Source organism: Lampetra planeri, chromosome 38 (genome assembly GCF_965212315.1).
Source record: "Lampetra planeri chromosome 38, kcLamPlan1.2.h2, whole genome shotgun sequence".
In the NCBI taxonomy this organism is placed as follows: Eukaryota; Metazoa; Chordata; class Hyperoartia; order Petromyzontiformes; family Petromyzontidae; genus Lampetra; species Lampetra planeri.
The window spans coordinates 7,508,773-7,527,780 of NC_136144.1; the positions used below are offsets into that span (position 1 = coordinate 7,508,773).

The following is a 19,008-nucleotide window of genomic DNA, read 5'->3' on the forward strand; positions in this document are numbered from 1 at the left end:
GTCGGTTTCCTACCACGTAGAAACACTAATTGTTTGGCCGATAGCAACCTTAATATATAGAGGACCGCAGAGCTTTGGCAATATCCGGCAGCACCGCGTGGCCGCTGCCTTCCCCGCTCGCCACGTTACACATTAATATTATAATACCAAGAATGTTTTTTTTTAAAGACATTTAAGCTGGTCCTGTCCTATTGTTGCACACTCGAAATGAAGGACGTGGGCAGGTGCTCCAAATCGAGGGCAAACACATTTGTTGTGGTTAATCTGTAGAATGCAACAACACGTGTGTCACACACAGCAATCCTCACCGAGTCGCCATTAACCACGTGACTGGTGTACACGTCCGGTTAAACAATAACCCCGCCAGCCCCCCCCACAGGCCCAACTCAGTCATCACATGCTGGTGTACACACGTGCATTAATGTACTGCAAAGCACATAAGGGCTTATTAAAAGAGTGTGCCACACTATGAATGAAACCAATAAATCTGAGCCCCTCCCCCCCCCAAATTGAGTTTTCAATTTATATTTAAAAGTGCACAGCTCCAGTGGCTTCCTAATATCGGAAGGAAGAGCATTCCAGGTAGCCGCAGAAGCGTGTCTGAAAGTGCGCGATTCGATGTCCGTCTTTGTTCGATGGCAAAGCCGAAATCCGCTTCGAGTCCGCTTGATGGTTTATGCTCCTTGACGAGATCAGCAAGGTATCGTGGTTCATTTGCGGCAAGTACTTTGTGTGTAATAAGCGCGACCCTACAACGTATTAGTTCGGCAACCGGGAAGCCAATGCAGCTCGGCGAGCACCGGACGGACACGGCCAGATCTTGCAGTACCCGTCACGGCACGTGCCAGGGAATGTTGTTCACGCTGCAGCTTGGTAACGAGCCCTGTCCGTCTGCAGGTGTGGATCGACGCGGGGACTCAGATCTTCTTCTCCTACGCCGTTGGGTTGGGAGCCCTGGCAGCCCTGGGCAGCTACAACCGCTTCCACAATGACTGCTGCAAGTGAGTTACGCGAATGGTTCAATGGGGAATTAAACACAGCAATCATCGACGCCTAACTGGCAGACTAATGCCCGTTTTTCAGCCCAAATTATCATGTTGCACGCATTGCACACAAAGCCCTTGTCACAAATGAAGCACAATACCTTGCTGTGCTCGTCAAGGAGTACAAACCATCAATCGAACTCCGGTCATCCTCGCAGCAGCGGTTTTTGGCTTAGCCATCGAACAAAGACGGTGGGACGTTCACCGGCTCACACAGGTGCTCTATTAGATACAAATAATTATATTTGTATTGTTACAATTACAACGCCATGCATAGCTACCGTGTTATAATCACAAATGTCAGCACTCCAAGATCGTTTTTATGAGCATTTCCAACTTGAGATGTTCACCTTGAGCAAAGGAGCCATCCATAAATGACGTCACGCGATTTTGGACGATTTTTGAGCTACCCCCCCCCCCCCCGTCGTCACACGGCGTCACAAAAAGTCAGACCCCCCCTAAAATATGACGTCACAAAGCTCTGCCCCCCCCCCCAAACCATAAAACATGCTTCAAATCGCTTTACATTATTGTCATTGTAGTGCGCTTTAATGTGGCGCTGCACTCTGATGTTGTAGGAGAAAACATTTATTAAAAAGTCTATTTAATTAAGTAGAACGTGTTGTCTATATTTATTTAAAGTTGTGCATTTTGATGTGACGTCACATTTCTCAAACCCCCCCCCCCTTCGTCACACATCGCCACAAATATCTGACCCCCCCCCCCCCACTAGGTGCGTGACGTCAGTATGGACGGCCCCAAAAGGGTTTTCGCCTCGTTAAGAACACTCCTCGAGTGCGCCACATGCGGATTAGCGTCTAGTGCACAAAGTGCAAATGGCCCAGGTTTAATCTCCTAATCTGCCCCGTCTGTCAGTATCCAACCCCTGCCGCTCACCCTGTAAGCGTCTCTAGGCGCTGGCATTTGTCTGCCAATTCCCGTTGGCGATGGCTCAAAGAAGCCACCCGTGCGATATTTGCAGCCGTGGTGGAGAGGCGTTGCCTGCCCTGGTGTACACCTGAGTCGCTCGACTTCAGTGATTCTCAACCGCGGGGGTTACGCGGAACCCTGAGGCTACGTGGCAATGTCCCAGGGTAGTAGCGTTAGGTGATTTATAAACGTGTGAAATTATATCGGACATGAGAGTCGTTGGTGAATAATCATGTTTGAACCTGCCAATATAAAATGACAACGTTAAAATGTTAATCCATACGGTAACCTAGGACGATATAAAACACCTTTCTAAACTCATTAATCGTAAACAATGTGGTTTCCAAGAGTAACCAGTGAGCGCAAACAAATTAACGTCACGTGCGCAGAGCGTCCGTTGATTAGTCGCTCGCGGTTAACTAGCTCGTTGAGATACCTCCCAAAATGGACAACTTGTTCAAATATCGATGTTCATTATTTATACATTTATGTCTCTGACCCACGTTGGGTCAGGCAAGCCAGGGGGTCCTCGGTTGAAACTAAAATTCAACAAGGCGGGGATATCTGGTTGAGAACCACTGCTCGACTGGATAGGGGCATCCACGGCAGTTGAGCGCTCATCCAGACGCGAGACGAAACGAATGTAGCTCTTTTTCAGAAGCGCCCTGGCCACAAATGATAGCTCAACGAAGTGGCCTGTCACGTGGAAATGTATAGCAGCCAAATACTTTAAACTCACGTTGTTGATTCTATATGTGGAGGGAAAAAACCGGAGGGCCTGCAGAAAGCTCCAAATATACACCAGGCGTCAGGGTTGGGATCGAACCCACGACCTCCTGTGTACTAAGCGAGGTAGTAAACATCTCGCCACCATGGCGCCCCAACATACATACAACCAGCGCTGATGAGTGTGGTGAAGTATAGTCAAACAAAATCCCCATGATCGATTGATGGCACGGGAAGATAAACGATGGCTGATGATGATGATGATACTCCAAGAACCTGCCTTTGTAACACAATTAGATGAATAGCTACGGCACTATGATCAGCCAGGTGGCTCAGTGATGGAGCTAGCAGCTCGCACAATCGGAATGTTGTGAGTTAAAATTCTGGTTGGGGGTTTGGCTCAACCTATCATCCCTCTGCAGTGAATAAAATAAGTTCTGCTTTGTGGGGAAGTCAACATCGGGTTGTCGTATGTTCAATATACATGTGAATAAAATCGCCCCTGCCATAGGAACGGGGAAGTTCCACCACTGGCTCAGGGCTGTAAGCAGGAGATGAGCATCAATGCCTCAAACGCTCATTTGAGCAGGAAATCACTTCGTCTCTCTTCGACGACGATCAGTCCACGTTGGCGCTCGTGGGATGATAATTCTGGGTTATATTTAACTATCCTTCTTTGAGAGTAGTGTGGACACACACCAGCTCACGGTGCTGACATTCTATCAGCCTCATTAGGGTCAGGATGTGCTGCTAAGAAACAACTTAAGTGGCCAACTCGCACAGGAGGCTAAGTCAGGCCATTGAGCTGACACCGCTGAGATCTAGGGGGCTTGAATCTGGAATTCGGTCACCAGAGGCAGATCGAGACACTTTGCCAAATAAACCAAGCTCCGAGCATATAAAACAGGTGGTTGTGAGCAGTCGAGGGCAGCACAGAATAAATCATTGTTGCTCTGTACTCCCCTGACAAACATGTGCACTGACCAGCGTGGTGAAGTATGGTGAAATCAGAATGTTGGAGTAATCCGATAAGCTATATAACTCTTTTTCACAGATGTCCAGTTGGGCATGCACGCCATGTGCAGGCCCTCATCCAGCAGTGGATAGACAGAAGGACTGTACGTGTCCATGTTACATGCGCAATTGGCATTTATTTTTTGTTTAAGGCAAAGAAGCAAACATTCTGGAAGCTCTATACAGTTAGCGGTAGTGCCAGAGCACAGAGCAGCATTTAATTATACAATCAATATTTAAACTTTTGCCAAACTGAGTAAAAAAAAATCAACAATACATTGAAGACGGGATAAATCAGCAGTGCATACTCAACAATTCAAACGCAATGAAATTAAAGCAGACAAGAGAAAGCTGCATTTGTTTAGCGCACATAACGTCTTTATAATTATTACATTTTTTGTGCGGCCTACTTAAAATCAAGACGTGAAATTTAATCTGGAGGCCACTTAGAATAAATTTAGCATCGATGCATTCGTTCCAAGAAGCTGATGTATCAGCGATTCACTTCGGTCGTTGGATCCAGCTGTCGTAAGTTCCAGCTGACTGTCGAGATAAGAATAGGTAATCTCAGTTTGCCAGCACATGACGTGCGTAGTCGGGGTGGTGGTTGTAGCATGAGACTGGCGACAGAATGTCCCGAAGGACAGGAGAAGAAGCCCAATCGGACAACAACTGTGGAAACGAAGCAATGATATCAGTTTATGGTGCAAGAAGTTCCAGCTTTTTGTATCAAATGTTTTGTTTATCCACAGTAGCTCAGCACAGGCGCCAAGCAGTGATCCGTAACAGCAGCAGCAACGGATAACACGATTGAAGTTGCGGCAGATGACGGTTAATCTCTCTTGAATTCAGAAAGGTTGTAAGAACGTGTTTTTGGTCAAGTCATTCTCCCAAAAGTGTATTTATCACAGTTGCTGAGCACCGGCACAAAGCCCCAAAATGCCAGGCAGCCAGCAACAACCAGCACTATTAAAGTGGCAATAGATGAGAGTTCACAGCTCTTGAATTGAGAAAGGTTATCAGAAATTGAGGAAAATAGATGACGGGAAGGAATTCCAAAGTGGAGCAGTGTGAGCGAAGACGCAGAAAACACATTCCTGCGGAGGGAGCTTGTAGGAACGTTGCTCGGTCAATGGCCAGGGTCAACGGCGGCGTGGTGTATTCCGCAAATATGCCCGACTGTGAGGGTGGGCACAAGCCGGCGTGAGTAGGTTAAACGTTGAGTTTTATAAGGGTACCACGGGGTGACCAGCCCCTCCCCATCCAGCCCCACCCCTCCCACCCAGCCCCACCCTCCCCACCCAGCCCCTCCACACACTCCCCACCCAGCCCCTCCCCACCCTCCCCACCCAGCCACCCTCCCCACCCAGCCCCTCCCCACCCTCCCCTCCCCACCCAGCCCCTCCCTCCCCACCGAGCCCCTCCCTGCACGACGGACGGACACAATAATCCCCTGTGGGCTGGTGTAACCAAGAGGTTCCAACCAGTATTAAAGTGTTATGACCTGCAGTGTGGTTGTGTGGTTGCTGTTGAGATGGTGACATCACAATATTCACTCACTCTCGAAGACAGAGAACCACTCAAAGGTTGCGAGGAACCACGGATAAGCAGGAGGGCAGCCACGCGGTGAGCCGGTGCTAACGATTTACCAAGCTCTGCAGTCCTCTAAATATGAAGGTGTTTAAGGCCAATTATCGAGTTTTTACATGTAGGAAGACAGTCAGAGAACCCTGAGGAAATGCACGTGTGCTATGGGGAAACACTCTACCCCATACAGACGGAACAGGTGGAGTGGACATTTTTTGCTGTCCCGCCTTCGCGTGGCAATCCGGGGGTCATGACTCTTCCTCGATGGCCCCACGGGAAGGGAGTTTTACCGATATCTGTGGGGCGATTTACCAACCCCTCGCTGCTGCCTCCACAGTGCTGGACTGCAGGCATCCACGCGCATCGGCGGTGTAGCCACCACCGCCCGGCGAGCGACGGCGATGACGGATTCGACGGGGTTTGCCTGCTGGACAGAGGCGTCGCGAGCGCTTACCGTAGACCCATGCCACCACAATGCACTCCCAGCCAGCCTGCCACAGCAGGGTCATCCCACTCGCCGAGTAGTTGTCGAACAGCTGAAACACGTACATCCCTCCCTGCCGCACACACGGAGAGGGTCACGGTGAAGGTGGCGATGATCTGCAGCCAGTGCTGCGCCGCCCGCTGCTGTGTGTGTGGCCTCCCTCTCGCGCAGAGACGTGTACATCCTGGCGGTGGTGAACAGCGGCACGAGTTTTTTCGCCGGCTTCGTCGTCTTCTCCATCCTGGGCTTCATGGCGGCCGAGCAAGGGGTCGACATATCCAAGGTGGCGGAATCAGGTGAGGGACACCACGGGGTCCTTGGACGTCACACGCGTGTAGCTGTGGTGCGACGTCGCATATCCGACTGTCAAATATCCTCCGGGACAGATCGACTGCCCCTCCCCACGCCTGATGGTGTAACGGTCACTTTTCCACCAATGTTCACGTATCTGACCTGTTCACACATCTGTCCATAGCTCGGTCCCCAGCGAGCCCCACGTGGGATACTTTACTGTATATGACTACCCGTATGTATGTGTGTATGTTGAACCTTCTTTCGCACAGTACGTAGCCAAGCGTGCTAAATTTCGATTTAAAGCTTTCGTGACTGCAGGGATTCATCTTCTTGGTTCTTTCGGTAAAGTCACGTAGAATTGAAATAATAAAATAATAATAAATTCTTATGTTTTTTTTTATTTCAATTCTACGTGACTTTACCGAAAGAACCAAGAAGACCAAACGTGCTAATCGGAGGCGCTGGTTTAACAGTGCTGGATTTAGGCCTCCCTACCCCACCGAAATTCCTCACGGCCCTGCGATGACACAATCCATCTCACCCCTGCGCACGGACCGATCTCACCGCGCTCCGTCTTCGTGGTAGTTATCCCTTTGGTGTGCGTTTTCTCCTTGGACTGCCATTCCGTCACAGTCGTTATCAGAAATGCCATCATCAATTCCAGCGATGTGTCCCACACAGGCCCACCCACTTCTATTTATAAATAGAAGTTTGCGTTTGTAACCTATTCCTTGCGATTCCCTTCCCCTTGACTCATCTCCCGATGCATCTCTGCGCACTTTTCAAACGTCGTTTAATTTTCCCTTTCGTTGCCGACGTTCCTGATCCACGTGTATTGTCTGCGGTTGATTTAATGTTTTATTCCTCCCGTGCCACCGCTGTGCTGCTTTTCATATTCAAGTGCTGTTTTCCCAAATCACTTCGTCCTGTCTCTCAGTCACCCCTGAGTGTCTTATTTGGATCCCAATCAGCCTTAATTATGATAAACGATTATTCTACTAATAATAATTTGTTTGTCATAGAGACCCATTTACCCTGGGGTGTATCAGAGCGCTTCAACATTCGGGAAGCGACTGACGTCACATTGCATCTCACATGTTTGAAAGGGCACTTCCCCCAGGTAGCTATCCCCGTGGGCACAAATTGACTCAGCATCTGGCCACCAATCTGGCATTAACCCAAATAAACTGTATTACGAATGGCATTAGTCTGCCAGGAGCAGGCGACGATTCTGAAATGCAATCCCAACTGAGTGATTTGTGAGTCATTTCTTTTTATTTGGGAAAATTTGGACCATGGTGCTGCACACAATGACCTACTCATTTTGTTCAACGTCAGAGTACTTTATGGTTAATACACCCGCAGTAATACCGCCGGATTCAAATCACACATCGATTCATAATTGAAGGGTGGCTCCGCAGTTGTCCATTCCTCGGTCGAATACGAACGCACGAGTCTATTCACAGGTCAGGTCACAGTGTTCTAAGTAATGGAGATGAAATGCAATAGGTTACTGGTTGCTCTGCTGTGATTATTATGGGTGTTCTCGTGATTTTAGAAGGGTACATTGGGTCTCAGGGCTTCTTCCACTGGCCTTTCTGTTTATACACTGAGGATAGATATTGTTCGCGTTGAACTCCCGCTAACCTCAATGTTTGCTTTCTTTACGGACACCAGGTCCTGGGCTGGCATTCATTGCATACCCCAAGGCCGTGTCCCTGATGCCTGTCGCTCCAGTGTGGGCTGCCCTGTTTTTCTTCATGTTACTCTTGCTTGGACTTGACAGTCAGGTGAGTGTGTAGGGGCGCCACGGTGGCGAGATGTTAATTGCCTCGCCTGGTATGCAGGAGGTCGTGGGTTCGATCCCGACACGGACACCTGTTGTATATTTGGAGTTTGCATTGTCTCTCTCGCCCATGGTTACGTGGATTTATCTCTGGGTCCTCCGGTATTTCCCTGCGCATTTATAATCAACATGCGCTCAGAGGATTTGGTTGTTATAAATTTCCTCGTGATAAGCCACTTTGTTGAGCTATCAATTGTGGCCAGGTCGCTTCTGGAAAATAGCTATATAGCTCAGTGGGCCTTACCTGGTAAATCAAAATGGTTTAGTTTAGTTCTCTCTTGTTTGTAAATAAATAAATACATAGATGCCGTTTATGTATTCGGTAAAGCCACACTGAGTGATTTTTATTTTACAGAGCCTGATGGAATTTTTAAAAATCGCCAGGCGCAGACTCACTCAGCACCGTCAGAACAATGAATACAATGAAGCGTTGGAAATGTATGTGTGCGTGTAAAATCACTAATAGTTATGATGCGTTGCCTGTCAAGAGAGAGGAACACCCACAGTTTGGTGGAGAAGCAGGAAGCGTGCCCATAACTTTCGGCGCATTTTTTCATGCTTTTATTAGGCACTGGATGTTTAGCCAGTCCTTTTTTTTTAAATGACCGCGCTGGATTTACAGCTTGCATCACCGACAATAAAAACCTCCCGTTCAGCACTCAGTGGCGGTGACGTCACCACACCCTCCCAGACGTGCCCGCCTGCAGTATTGTTGCAGTTATTTATCCATCCTTAACGTAACATAGGCAAAGGTGCGGTCCTGAAATAGCCCGCTCACAGTACTGCTGGCGGATAGGGCCTCCACTCGCGGGAACTCTTAGAGAACCCCTCTAGAAGGGTGTTTTGGCCTACTCTTCCACGGTATGTACTGTACGTACATTGAACTTTTTTCGCACCGCACGTGGCCAACCATGCTAATCGCAGGTGCGGGGGGGGAAGGTCAAATTAAGCACCAGTTCGTGACCATGCATCACCACCAACAGCCAATTACAACCAGCCAGGTGGCTCAGCGGTTAATCGGAAGGTTGCGAGTTCAAATGCTGGTTGGGCGTTGACTCTGCCCATCATGCCTTCGGGGGGGGGGGGGGTCGATAAAATAATTCCAATTTGTGGGAAAGTTAACGGTGATTTTTTTCCTATTGGTAGACTCGCCCCCTGACATATTAATGTTCAAATTCCATCAACTGGCTCATCAGGGCTGTAAATGGGAGATAAGCACCGCCTCACTTGACTTTGACCGCGATGCTCACTGCCGTGTCTCGTGTGTGTGTGGCTGTTGTGTTTGCAGTTTGTGGGAGTGGAGGGCTTCGTGACGGGAATTTCGGACCTGTTCCCAGCCCGGCTGAGTAATGGCTACTGCCGTGAAATCTTTGTGGCAATCTACAGCATGATCTCCTTCCTTTTCGCCTTTTCCATGATCACCGATGTAAGACTTACGCTGCCAGATGACACTACTTGGCTCGGCTAGCATTTTGGGTTGTTCAGCCAGAATAAGATCCGGCATATAGCCTTAACAGACTGTTGGGGCAAGTGCTGTTAGCGAGCACCTATGAAGGCCGGCATGGCACACGAGGGGGTGGGTGGTCAGCACCACGATAGGCCGCCTTTGTATCCCTAGTGGTGATGTTTACTCACCGCACCAGATACTCATTTGAGGCCGAGTCGACCTAGGGGAGGCCCAGGACCGGTTCAGATAATCGTCACTGGTGTTGGCCGTGAGCGGGATTCGAACTCGGGTTGCCAGGTTCGTAATGCAGCGCGCTAACCGCTAACACCACCGCCAGTACTCACGGAGTCACAGCCATCCGGTGACATTTACGGGGATTACCAAAAGCGAACACGAAAGATAAAAAAATTTGACAAACCTTTCTCAAGAGTAGGCATTCATGTACCCGTACAGCCCGTTTGTCAATCCACTAGTGGACGAGGGAAGACATCCCTCCCCATACTTCACCACGCTGGTGACTGCAGGTTGGTAAAAGTGAGGGCAGTCCAGAACAACAATTGATTCTGCTGTAATGCCCTCTTAACTGCCCACAAGACCCGTTTTATGTGCTTGGTGGTTGCCCATCTAAGCAATATCCTTGCTTAGTTTCGGAGTTGAGCTTGATTGAGGCTGTTTGTGGGCTGGGATAGGCATCGAGCGGTAATCATTTTAAACTATATGCCCTGCCCTTTCAAGTGGTAAGAGTTTCATTCAAGGGCGGTTCGTGGTTGCAGAGATATAGCGATTTCAAATCGGGTCCATCGTTTTGAAACACCCTGTATTTAATTGCCTCGGCCATTTTGTATTATTTGGCCACCCCAGGGTACCACCAAAAGGATCTATTTAGTCTTAATAATCGGTGAAATCACGCTACGGGTTGTGTGCACGTGCGCAAGGTCATCGGCCTTACACAAGCAAATATAAGCACTGGGGGTTAAGGACAAAGTTGGCTGGGCATCGTGCGGGCAACACCGCCAGCGAGCCTGCCGTACGGACTTCTATCCGAATTCGATGAGGCACACCAGCACCCCCAGCTGTTTGGAGGGCTAACAGCAAGTGTTAGTGCACAAGAGACCACGTTTCTACGTTTCTCAGAATATTTCTTTTATAGTGGAGGAATCCCGTGAGCTGTTAAGCTTTTTCACAGATGTCCGTTTCTGAGAGGCTGAAAGTTAATACTTAAAAAATGAAACTTGTATCGGTGGACAGTTTTCCCTCAGATTAAGCGATAAGGCAGTCCAGAACTGACACGGACGCTTTCCCCCAAAGCTCTTTGGCCAACTAAGTAGGGATGTTTGGCGAACAACTCCATTCGTGAGTGACTGCACTCTTCCTGCGCATACAGCGAGTGACCTCCGTTCCTTAAGAACCCCCCCACCACCATTGGAACCTCATTTGGCAGTAAAAAATATGATAATTGTTTTTTTACCCTTATATCTGGCAACAAAACTGACACCTTTTTTTACAAGGAGTCATGTTTGCATAGACCACAATACTTGCAGCCATAATGCAAACAAAAAACATAACTCTGATAATATATGCACTGTCCTTGAAGTTGATTGGTCCACACCCGAGACAGCTTTCCTTAGAACCCCCCCACCACTTAATTAGCCCCGCCTACTCTACTAACCCCGCCCACCACTCAGACAGCCCGCCCACTACCCAGGTAGCTCCGCCCACTACTAAAGTAGCTCCGCCCACTATCCAGGTAGCTCCGCCCACTACTAAAGTAGCTCCACCCGCCACTAAGGTAGCTCCGCCCACCACTCAGGTAGCCCCGCCCACTACTAAAGTAGCTCCACCCACTACTAAAGTAGCTCCGCCCACCACTCAGACAGCCCCGCCCACTACCCAGGTAACTCTGCCCACTACCAAAGGAGCTCCGCCCACTACCCAGATAACTCCGCCCACTACCTATATAGCCCCACCCACTACTCAGATATCTCCGCCCTTTGCCAAAATCATGAGTTGAGCTTGATTGAGGCCAGACAATGTTTTGTTGAACCAAAATCTGGAACTTCACAAATGTTTTTAGGGTGGACACCAAAACTGTCCCAGTCAACCGAGGAACCTCAACTGCTCCACAGCCAGGATTTACTTTCTCACTCGATATTTTCCAGAACACTGCTCACTGGGTTGGCTTGGAGTAAGTAGTATCGGCGTAAGGCACTACCACTAGAGTACAAGGTGCGCCTCTCCACAACAATCCATTATTATTGTAACCTATATTCACATCATCCCGTGAACAAGTTTAGGACAAATTAAGGTTGTGTCAAAGTAATTCCCGGAACAGCATTCTGGGCCATTCCGGCTGAAATTAAGCACTGGCTGCAGGTCATCGCCATCTTCACCGCGACCCTTTCCGTGTGTGCGGCAGGGAGGGATGTACGTGTTTCAGCTGTTCGACTACTACTCGGCGAGTGGGATGACCCTGCTGTGGCAGGTTGGCTGGGAGTGCATTGTGGTGGCATGGGTCTACGGTAAGCGTTCGCGACACCTATGTCCAGCAGGCAAACCCCGTTTGAGTCTCGGAGAGCGACCGAGCAGAATCAATGGGTACACCGCAGTCGATCGGAAGGTCGCGTGTGGGTACGACAACGTGGAAGAGGTTGGCCAATTAACCAATAGAAGGGGCTCTTTGTAGCATTCCCCATAGTGGAGGTCCTTCCACCGGCAGTCGCGTGAGCAAGCTATTTATGGGCTGCACCTTTTCCCATATTTTGCATCCAGATAAAATAGGGAACATTGCCTCCTTGGCGCTTCGTGAAGGCAGAGAAGTTTCCTCTGATGGTAAAAAAAAAGAGAGAGTGGTGGCTAGTCACGATGGGCCGATAGTGCCAGGCCCTAATCGTGGGGAGGGGAAAATCCCTAAAAACCTTCACAATACTTAACCTCATAATAATTAATAATACAAGTTTTTGGTATTCTTGGTTATTTCGGTAAAGTCACGTAGAAGGGAAATAATAAACTAATAAAAATAAAACAATACAATTCTCACGACGTTTTGATTGCAACACAAGCAATCATCATCAGGTGTAAAAACCACAGCAAGAGAATTTGAAAAAAGTGGCGGTGGAGCTTTAAATCGAAAAATAAAAGGTTTTTGGGTTAGATCGCGTAAATATAAATGTTTCGTTAACCCACCACCACCCCGTCACATGAGGCTATTCACATATACATATACAAACACAGAGACAATTTCAACCGAGAAGATGGATTCTGGCTTAGCAATCATTGGAAGGATTTGATTAACCATTTCGGGTCCTAATTGATTGTGTTCACGCTTACGGTGACTTTCAGACCGCATTCCATTCTCTTCTTCTCCCCCCTCCTCTTTTGCGAACATAGATGGACTCGTCCATCTGACCAACTGCCAAATCGCTATCCGTGGTGCTGACGTTAAGAAAAAAAACGCCACTTTTTAAAAATTTCTTCCTGTGGATTTCACACCTGATGATGATTGCTTGTGTTGCAGTCGAAACGTCGTGAGAATTTGTATTGTTTGATATTTGTATTATTTTATTATTTCCCTTCTATGTGACTTGACCGAAAGAACCAATAATATAAATGTATCGTTAACCCACCACCACCCCGTCACGTAAACAAAACGTTACAATTGGTTACTACTTCAGCACACCGATGTGGTGTTGGAGAGTAAACCCACATCATTTGCAATTTGAGTACGACGTTTCGCTGGCGATTACAACCAGCTTCATGAGGCGATTTGCAAAGAATTGTGAAGAAGTCTGCCCGTTTCTGGTCTTAAATAGAGTAAGGTGATGCCATCACTGTGTTGCCTATCAGGTGCGAAGATCAGAAGGGGGTTAATACTTACTTGCTTACAATGTAGCTTATAAAGCAGGGGTCCCCAGCCCCCGGGCTGGGGACCCCTGGTTTATAAGAACCGGGCCACACAGCAGAAGGTGAGCGGTGAGTTAGCACGTGGCCCGCCCCCATTATTTTATTATTGACCACTTCCATCCGCGCCTCTTTCCCGCACTGCGCACTTGTCACAGTCACAGTTTTGGTCAGCCCACAAGCTCTAACCCCTAGCCAGAATGAGTAAAAAACAAACGTGGCTGGAGAGCTTCTTTGAAAAGGGGGAAAGACCCAATGATGAACCCCCGCCCCCCCGTCCGTGAAAAAATTGTCTTCCACGAAACCGGTCCCTGGTGCCAAAAAGGTTGGGGATCGCTGTAAATATAAACTGCACATACCCCCTCCCTCTGCTTGCTCCACTTCCCCCCTCCCTCCCTCGGGTTTCCATGTCATCATCATCAGACACGCGTAGGTCTGAGACGCAGGTCAGTTGCGCCAATCGGCGTCCACGTTTCACCGCATTGTGGAAGGCCTCCTCCCTGTCCCGCTGAGCGATATATTTTACCCACCGGCCACCACTGCCACTGCTGTCCCCTGGATGTTGTTTGTCGCCACCTTTGGACTGTGAGCAAGGATCGCGCGTGGCTCAGCGGTAGAGCAGGCGGCCACGCAATGGGAAGTTTATGCGAGTTCAAATCCTGGTACGCGGTTGTGATGCCCATTGCATTGACCCCATTATGTGTGTACGTGTGTTGAACTTCGTTTGCACCGTACGTAGCCAACCGTGACTATCGGAGGTGCGGGGGAAAGGACAACGAACTAAACACAAAAAGGAGTTGTAAATAAATGAGTTTTTTTCAATTTCCATTTAAACGTGCCATAGCTCCAATGGCCGTCTAATATCGGAAGAAAGAGCGTTCCAGACGGCCACGGAAGCGCATCTGAAAGCGCCGCGCGATGCAAGTGACCAACTTTGTTCCCTCTGGGGTCGATTAAAAAGACTGCCTGCTTGTGGAGAAGTCAACAGTGGTTTGTCGTACAGAGAGACTCAGGATTGTGAAAAAATAAGAATAGGGTTTATCTTTTCTGGCAATAGAACAGCAGGTGTTAAGATGTTCAAACACCAAATAGAAACATTTTGCAAAGAATCAAGTTTGCATTAACCACACACACTACTTGTGGTGAACACGCAAACGAGCATGCAACAAACGTGCTTTGTTTGCATGTTCACCACAAGTACGTGTGTTTAATTTATATATGCTAATTTGTGCAGGAAGTTAATTCTACGTTTGTCGATAATAACGATCTGTCTGTTCCTCTGTCCTCACTTCACCGCCACGCACCCTGACACTGCGTGCCCGGGTCTCGCTGTGCAGGCAGTGACCGCTTCATGAATGACATCGCCCGAATGATCGGGTACCACCCGGTGCCTTGGATGAAGTGGTGTTGGTGTTATTTGACGCCCTGCATCTGCGTGGTGAGCACCGCACGCACACAGGTACACCGAAGGAAAGTGAGATCTTAAGTCTTGCTTCGATGTCAGGACTTTTCCCGTAAAGATTCAGCATGGGATGCTGAAACGCAAAAACTTCACACTGCGCTTGCAAACCAGAGTAAGGATTTGTCACTGATAAAAGTTGCGGTCTTGTTAATGGTGACTGACTAGTGACTGACCAAGTCACCATTATGTTAACTCCCTCGCCTGGTACACAGGAGGTCGTCATGGGTTCACACTCGACCGTGATGCCTGTGTATTTGGAGTTTGCATGTCTCTCTCCCTCTGGCCGCGTGTATGTTCTCCGCGTCCTCCGGCTTTTCCCTATATATTTACAAACAAGCATTTAGAGTATTTGGATGCTATAAATTCCCACATGATAAGCCACTTCGTTGAGCTATCATTTGTGACCAGGTCGCTTCTGAAAAAGAGCCACATAGCTCTGTGGGCCTTACCTGGTAAAATACAAATTTTAGTTAGTTTAGTTTAATAAAACAGGAGGTACAGAACGTGCCTCCAGACAAAAATACATGGTTTGCAACACGTTATTGCATTTATTTTAACCGTTCTGACTCTGTGCCTGGTGGATTATGGCTCTGGAATTTACAAAATCAAACGTCAAACCAGTCTTGATAGCTACCAGGACATAAGTGATACAATTCTCAGTGCTGGCGATGCTGTGTTTGTGTTTCTATGAGCCCATTGCCTTGCAGGACGAATGATTGTAACCCTCATCTCAATCCACTTTAAACCTCTAATTGTGAGCATAACCTGGCCCATGGGGAAGTTTCGCAGCTGCAATCCCAGTAAACGTGGCAACTTCGGCCCAACGTTGACCCAACGTTGGCCCAATATTCCGTGTTTACTGGATTGTTGTCCCGAGAGCTGCAATGAGGTCCACTCGCATGTTTTACCGCCACACGCGGTGCACTTATGTATGTATGTTAGACTTCTTCCGCACCGTACGTAGCCAACCATGCTAATCGGAGGTGCTCGGGAAAGATAACAAACTAGACGCAAATAAGAAATTAGTTTTCAGTCTAGATTTAAAAGTTGCATAGCTCCAGTGGCTTTCTAATATCGGAAGTAAGAGCATTTCAGATTGCCACAGAAGCGCATCTGAAAGCGCGCGATGCTCTAACCGCCGTTGTTCGATACCAGCCAAAAGCTGCTGCCGCTGCAAGGATGACCGCAGTTCACGTGATGGTTTATACTCCTTGACACCGCCCCCCCCTTCCCATCCCCCGTCCCCGCCCCTCTACCCACGCCGCAGGGCATCTTCCTCTTCAACCTGCTGAACTACAAGCGGCTGACGTACAACAAGACCTACGTGTACCCGTGGTGGGGTGACGCGCTCGGCTGGGCTATGGCGCTCACGTCGATGCTCTGCATCCCTGCGGTCGCGCTCTGCCGACTGGCGTATGCCAAGGGCTCACTGCGAGAGGTGAGTTCATGTTCAGTATGGTGGCCAGCTAATCCCCCCCCCAACCTCCCTCTAGAATCAGAATATATATTTTTTATTTTTTATTTCGGAATTAGAATATGTATTTATACTGCAGGAATCCGATGAGCTATTAAGCTTGATTTGAAGCTTTCGTGACTGCAGGAATCTATACTCTTTGGTTCTGTCGGTAAAGTCACGTAGGTAGAAAAAATAATAGATCACGACGTTTCGATCACAACACAAGCTTCTGAAGACGATTGCTTGTGTTGCGATCGAAACGTCGTCATCTATTATTTGTTTCTACCTACGTGACTTTACCGAAAGAACCAAAGGGTATAGCTATTAAGCTGTTTCACAGATGTCCCAATCAAGGTTCATGTGCACCCCCCCCCACCTCCGTGTCCCCTACCCCAGGTTACTAAAGCCACAATGCACACGGTGTTAGGAAGGCATTTGTTTCGTGTTGGGTATTGCGAGTTTTATTTGGTTTAACAAGGTGAGGACGCAAGAGACCGGGACACGTCTCATCTGCAAGAGCGACATAGGCCACCAAACCGACAATGTTTAGCGTGTATTTAGTGTGTTTTTAGCGTGTATTTAGTGTGTTTTTAGCGTGTATTTAGTGTGTTTTAGCGTGTATTTAGTGTGTTTTTAGCGTGTATTTAGTGTGTTTTTACTGTGTATTTAGTGTGTTTTTAGCGTGTATTTAGTGTGTTTTAGCGTGTATTTAGTGTATTTTTAGCGTGTATTTAGTGGGTTTTTAGCGTGTATTTAGTGTGTTTTAGCGTGTATTTATTGTGTTTTTAGCGTGTATTTAGCGTGTTTTTAGCGTGTATTTAGTGTGTTTTTAGCGTGTATTTAGTGTGTTTTTAGCGTGTATTTAGTGGGTTTTTAGCGTGTTTTGTCGCAGCAACGTGCAGCTTAGCGCTCCCCGAGCACATTTGAAACTTCTCTGCAGAACTTCGCCGCCGTACGCACGCCTGTGTAAGTCATAGTTTAACACGTAGGCTTTCGCGACCAATATAATCCATAACACAAGTTTCTTTGGGGGTTACGCGATCTAACCCAAAAAAAACTTTTATGGGCAAGTCACAGTCCTTGTCAAGTCGACGGTAAACCTCCCGCGGAATTTTAGTGGTGCTCTTTGCGTGTTTTTTTCGTGCAGGCAGCCAATCATAAGCATCATCAACCTCGATGATTTTCGTCCACCCCAGCGGTCATCGTCGACTGAAATGATAAGAGCGCTACTAACGTCGGCGAATATTTTCAGCAACTAATTTCGTTGGACGGGGATTAACACCGCGCGGGTTAAATAAACTCCGTTGCTGTGTGCGATGCCGCAGTGCCTCCGACTTTGACCGCTGCGTGCTTTCGCGTGATGAATGGCCGGCACAGTGTTGGTCCCCGCGCGTGTTGTGCATTCTAAACTTGTCCCTACCGCAAGGAGTCGTGTCCTACGATCGCCTGCAGCTTTCTCCTCTCTCCCTCCCTCCCTCCCTGTGCGTGTCGAGACCGTGCCCATTATGAAACAATGCTTGGGCTTTGTTACAGAGCAGAACAAAATGCCTTGTGTACTAATACTAGCAAAAAATGCAATTGGAACAAAACTGAAAAGTGTGCAGAGAAGCATGGAGAAATGCACGCTTGAAATTATCACATTGTCAGCTCAGTGATCTGACCTCTGAGCCACGCGGACATACATGTCATAAATCCTAACAACTGTTTTCTGTTTTCCATTGTTCTCTGACCTTCCCCTCCACTTTGTCACCGATCTCACTGTCACTCACCTCTATGCTGCACCACTCGCCTCTACCCCCTACCACTCACCTCTACTCCTTGCCACACCTCACCACTCATGTCCACTCACATCCACTCACCGCCACAGCGATGGAACCACCTGACCACTCCGGTGTGGAGCGCGCACCACCTGTCTCCGGACGGGGCGACCACACGGGCCGTGTCACTGGAGGGCGAGTTGGCCATGCTCCCCAACCTCCCCGCTGCCAAGGGAATCAAGCCGGAGACCATCCTGTGATCGAAGGGGGCGCCAGGGCCACACGGGGACTGCCGACTCCAGCCGAGTGATCGTCAGAGCCGGCGCTGGTAGCCGTTGTGGCTCATCGCCACCTTCCCAGCCACCCCCTGACTGCGGTGCCGGCCATCGCAAGCTGGAGACCATCGTGTGATCGAAGGGGCACCGGAGTCACGCGGGAACCACCAACTGCAGCTGAGTGATCGCCATGGCCGGTGCCGGTAGCCGTTGTGGCTCTCGGGGCAAGGCGCCATGCTCGCCACCTACCGCACCCACCCTCCCTTGCTGCGGTGCCGGCACCGCCGACCAAAAGTTTTAGCCGCCAATCGGCCACTGCTTGCAACGTTTTTCCGACAGCAAGAGTTGCACCACGTTCGGCAGGCGGAGCCGACCCACCCCCTCCGCTCCTCTGCCACGGTGCTGGCAATCGCCACCGCCGCAGGAAGCTGCTATCGAACGGTGCAAATCAAATCGTTAAAGACGCCTTTATTTTGGTGAAAAACGGTTCCCGAATTCGTTTGTAGGTTGCTCATTTTTTTTCTCTCGAATTTCTCACCTGTGGAGATATATTAGGGATGAGTTTCGGATTTCAACATTTCATATTTTGTTGTAATAACAGTATCGGATCTCTTTAGGATTTAAATGATTGCATTACGCAACAGTTTCACGTGTTTTTGTGCTGACAAAAGTGATGTCACACAATGGCCATGTGACACTGCTTTTGGTGGGACAAGCGCATACGTGATGTCATGCTTTTGGATCAGTTCAGTACTAAATATTTTTTCCAATCACCAGACATTTGGTATCT

The 19,008-nt window shown here is 48.6% G+C and overlaps 1 protein-coding gene across 1 annotated transcript in view; it reads left to right on the forward strand.

Moving 5' to 3' along the window:
- Positions 1-18,765, forward strand: part of LOC144731258 (sodium- and chloride-dependent creatine transporter 1-like) — a 44,180-nt gene extending 25,415 nt beyond the window's left edge. Inside the window, exons 6-13 of the mRNA XM_078612289.1 lie at positions 898-1,001; positions 5,956-6,080; positions 7,756-7,868; positions 9,213-9,350; positions 11,788-11,890; positions 14,606-14,706; positions 15,998-16,168; positions 18,054-18,765. Coding sequence (XP_078468415.1) covers positions 898-1,001; positions 5,956-6,080; positions 7,756-7,868; positions 9,213-9,350; positions 11,788-11,890; positions 14,606-14,706; positions 15,998-16,168; positions 18,054-18,203 — 1,005 coding nt within the window. The 3' untranslated portion in view covers positions 18,204-18,765. The remainder of the gene's footprint in view (positions 1-897; positions 1,002-5,955; positions 6,081-7,755; positions 7,869-9,212; positions 9,351-11,787; positions 11,891-14,605; positions 14,707-15,997; positions 16,169-18,053) is intronic.
- The last annotated feature ends 243 nt before the right edge of the window (positions 18,766-19,008 follow it).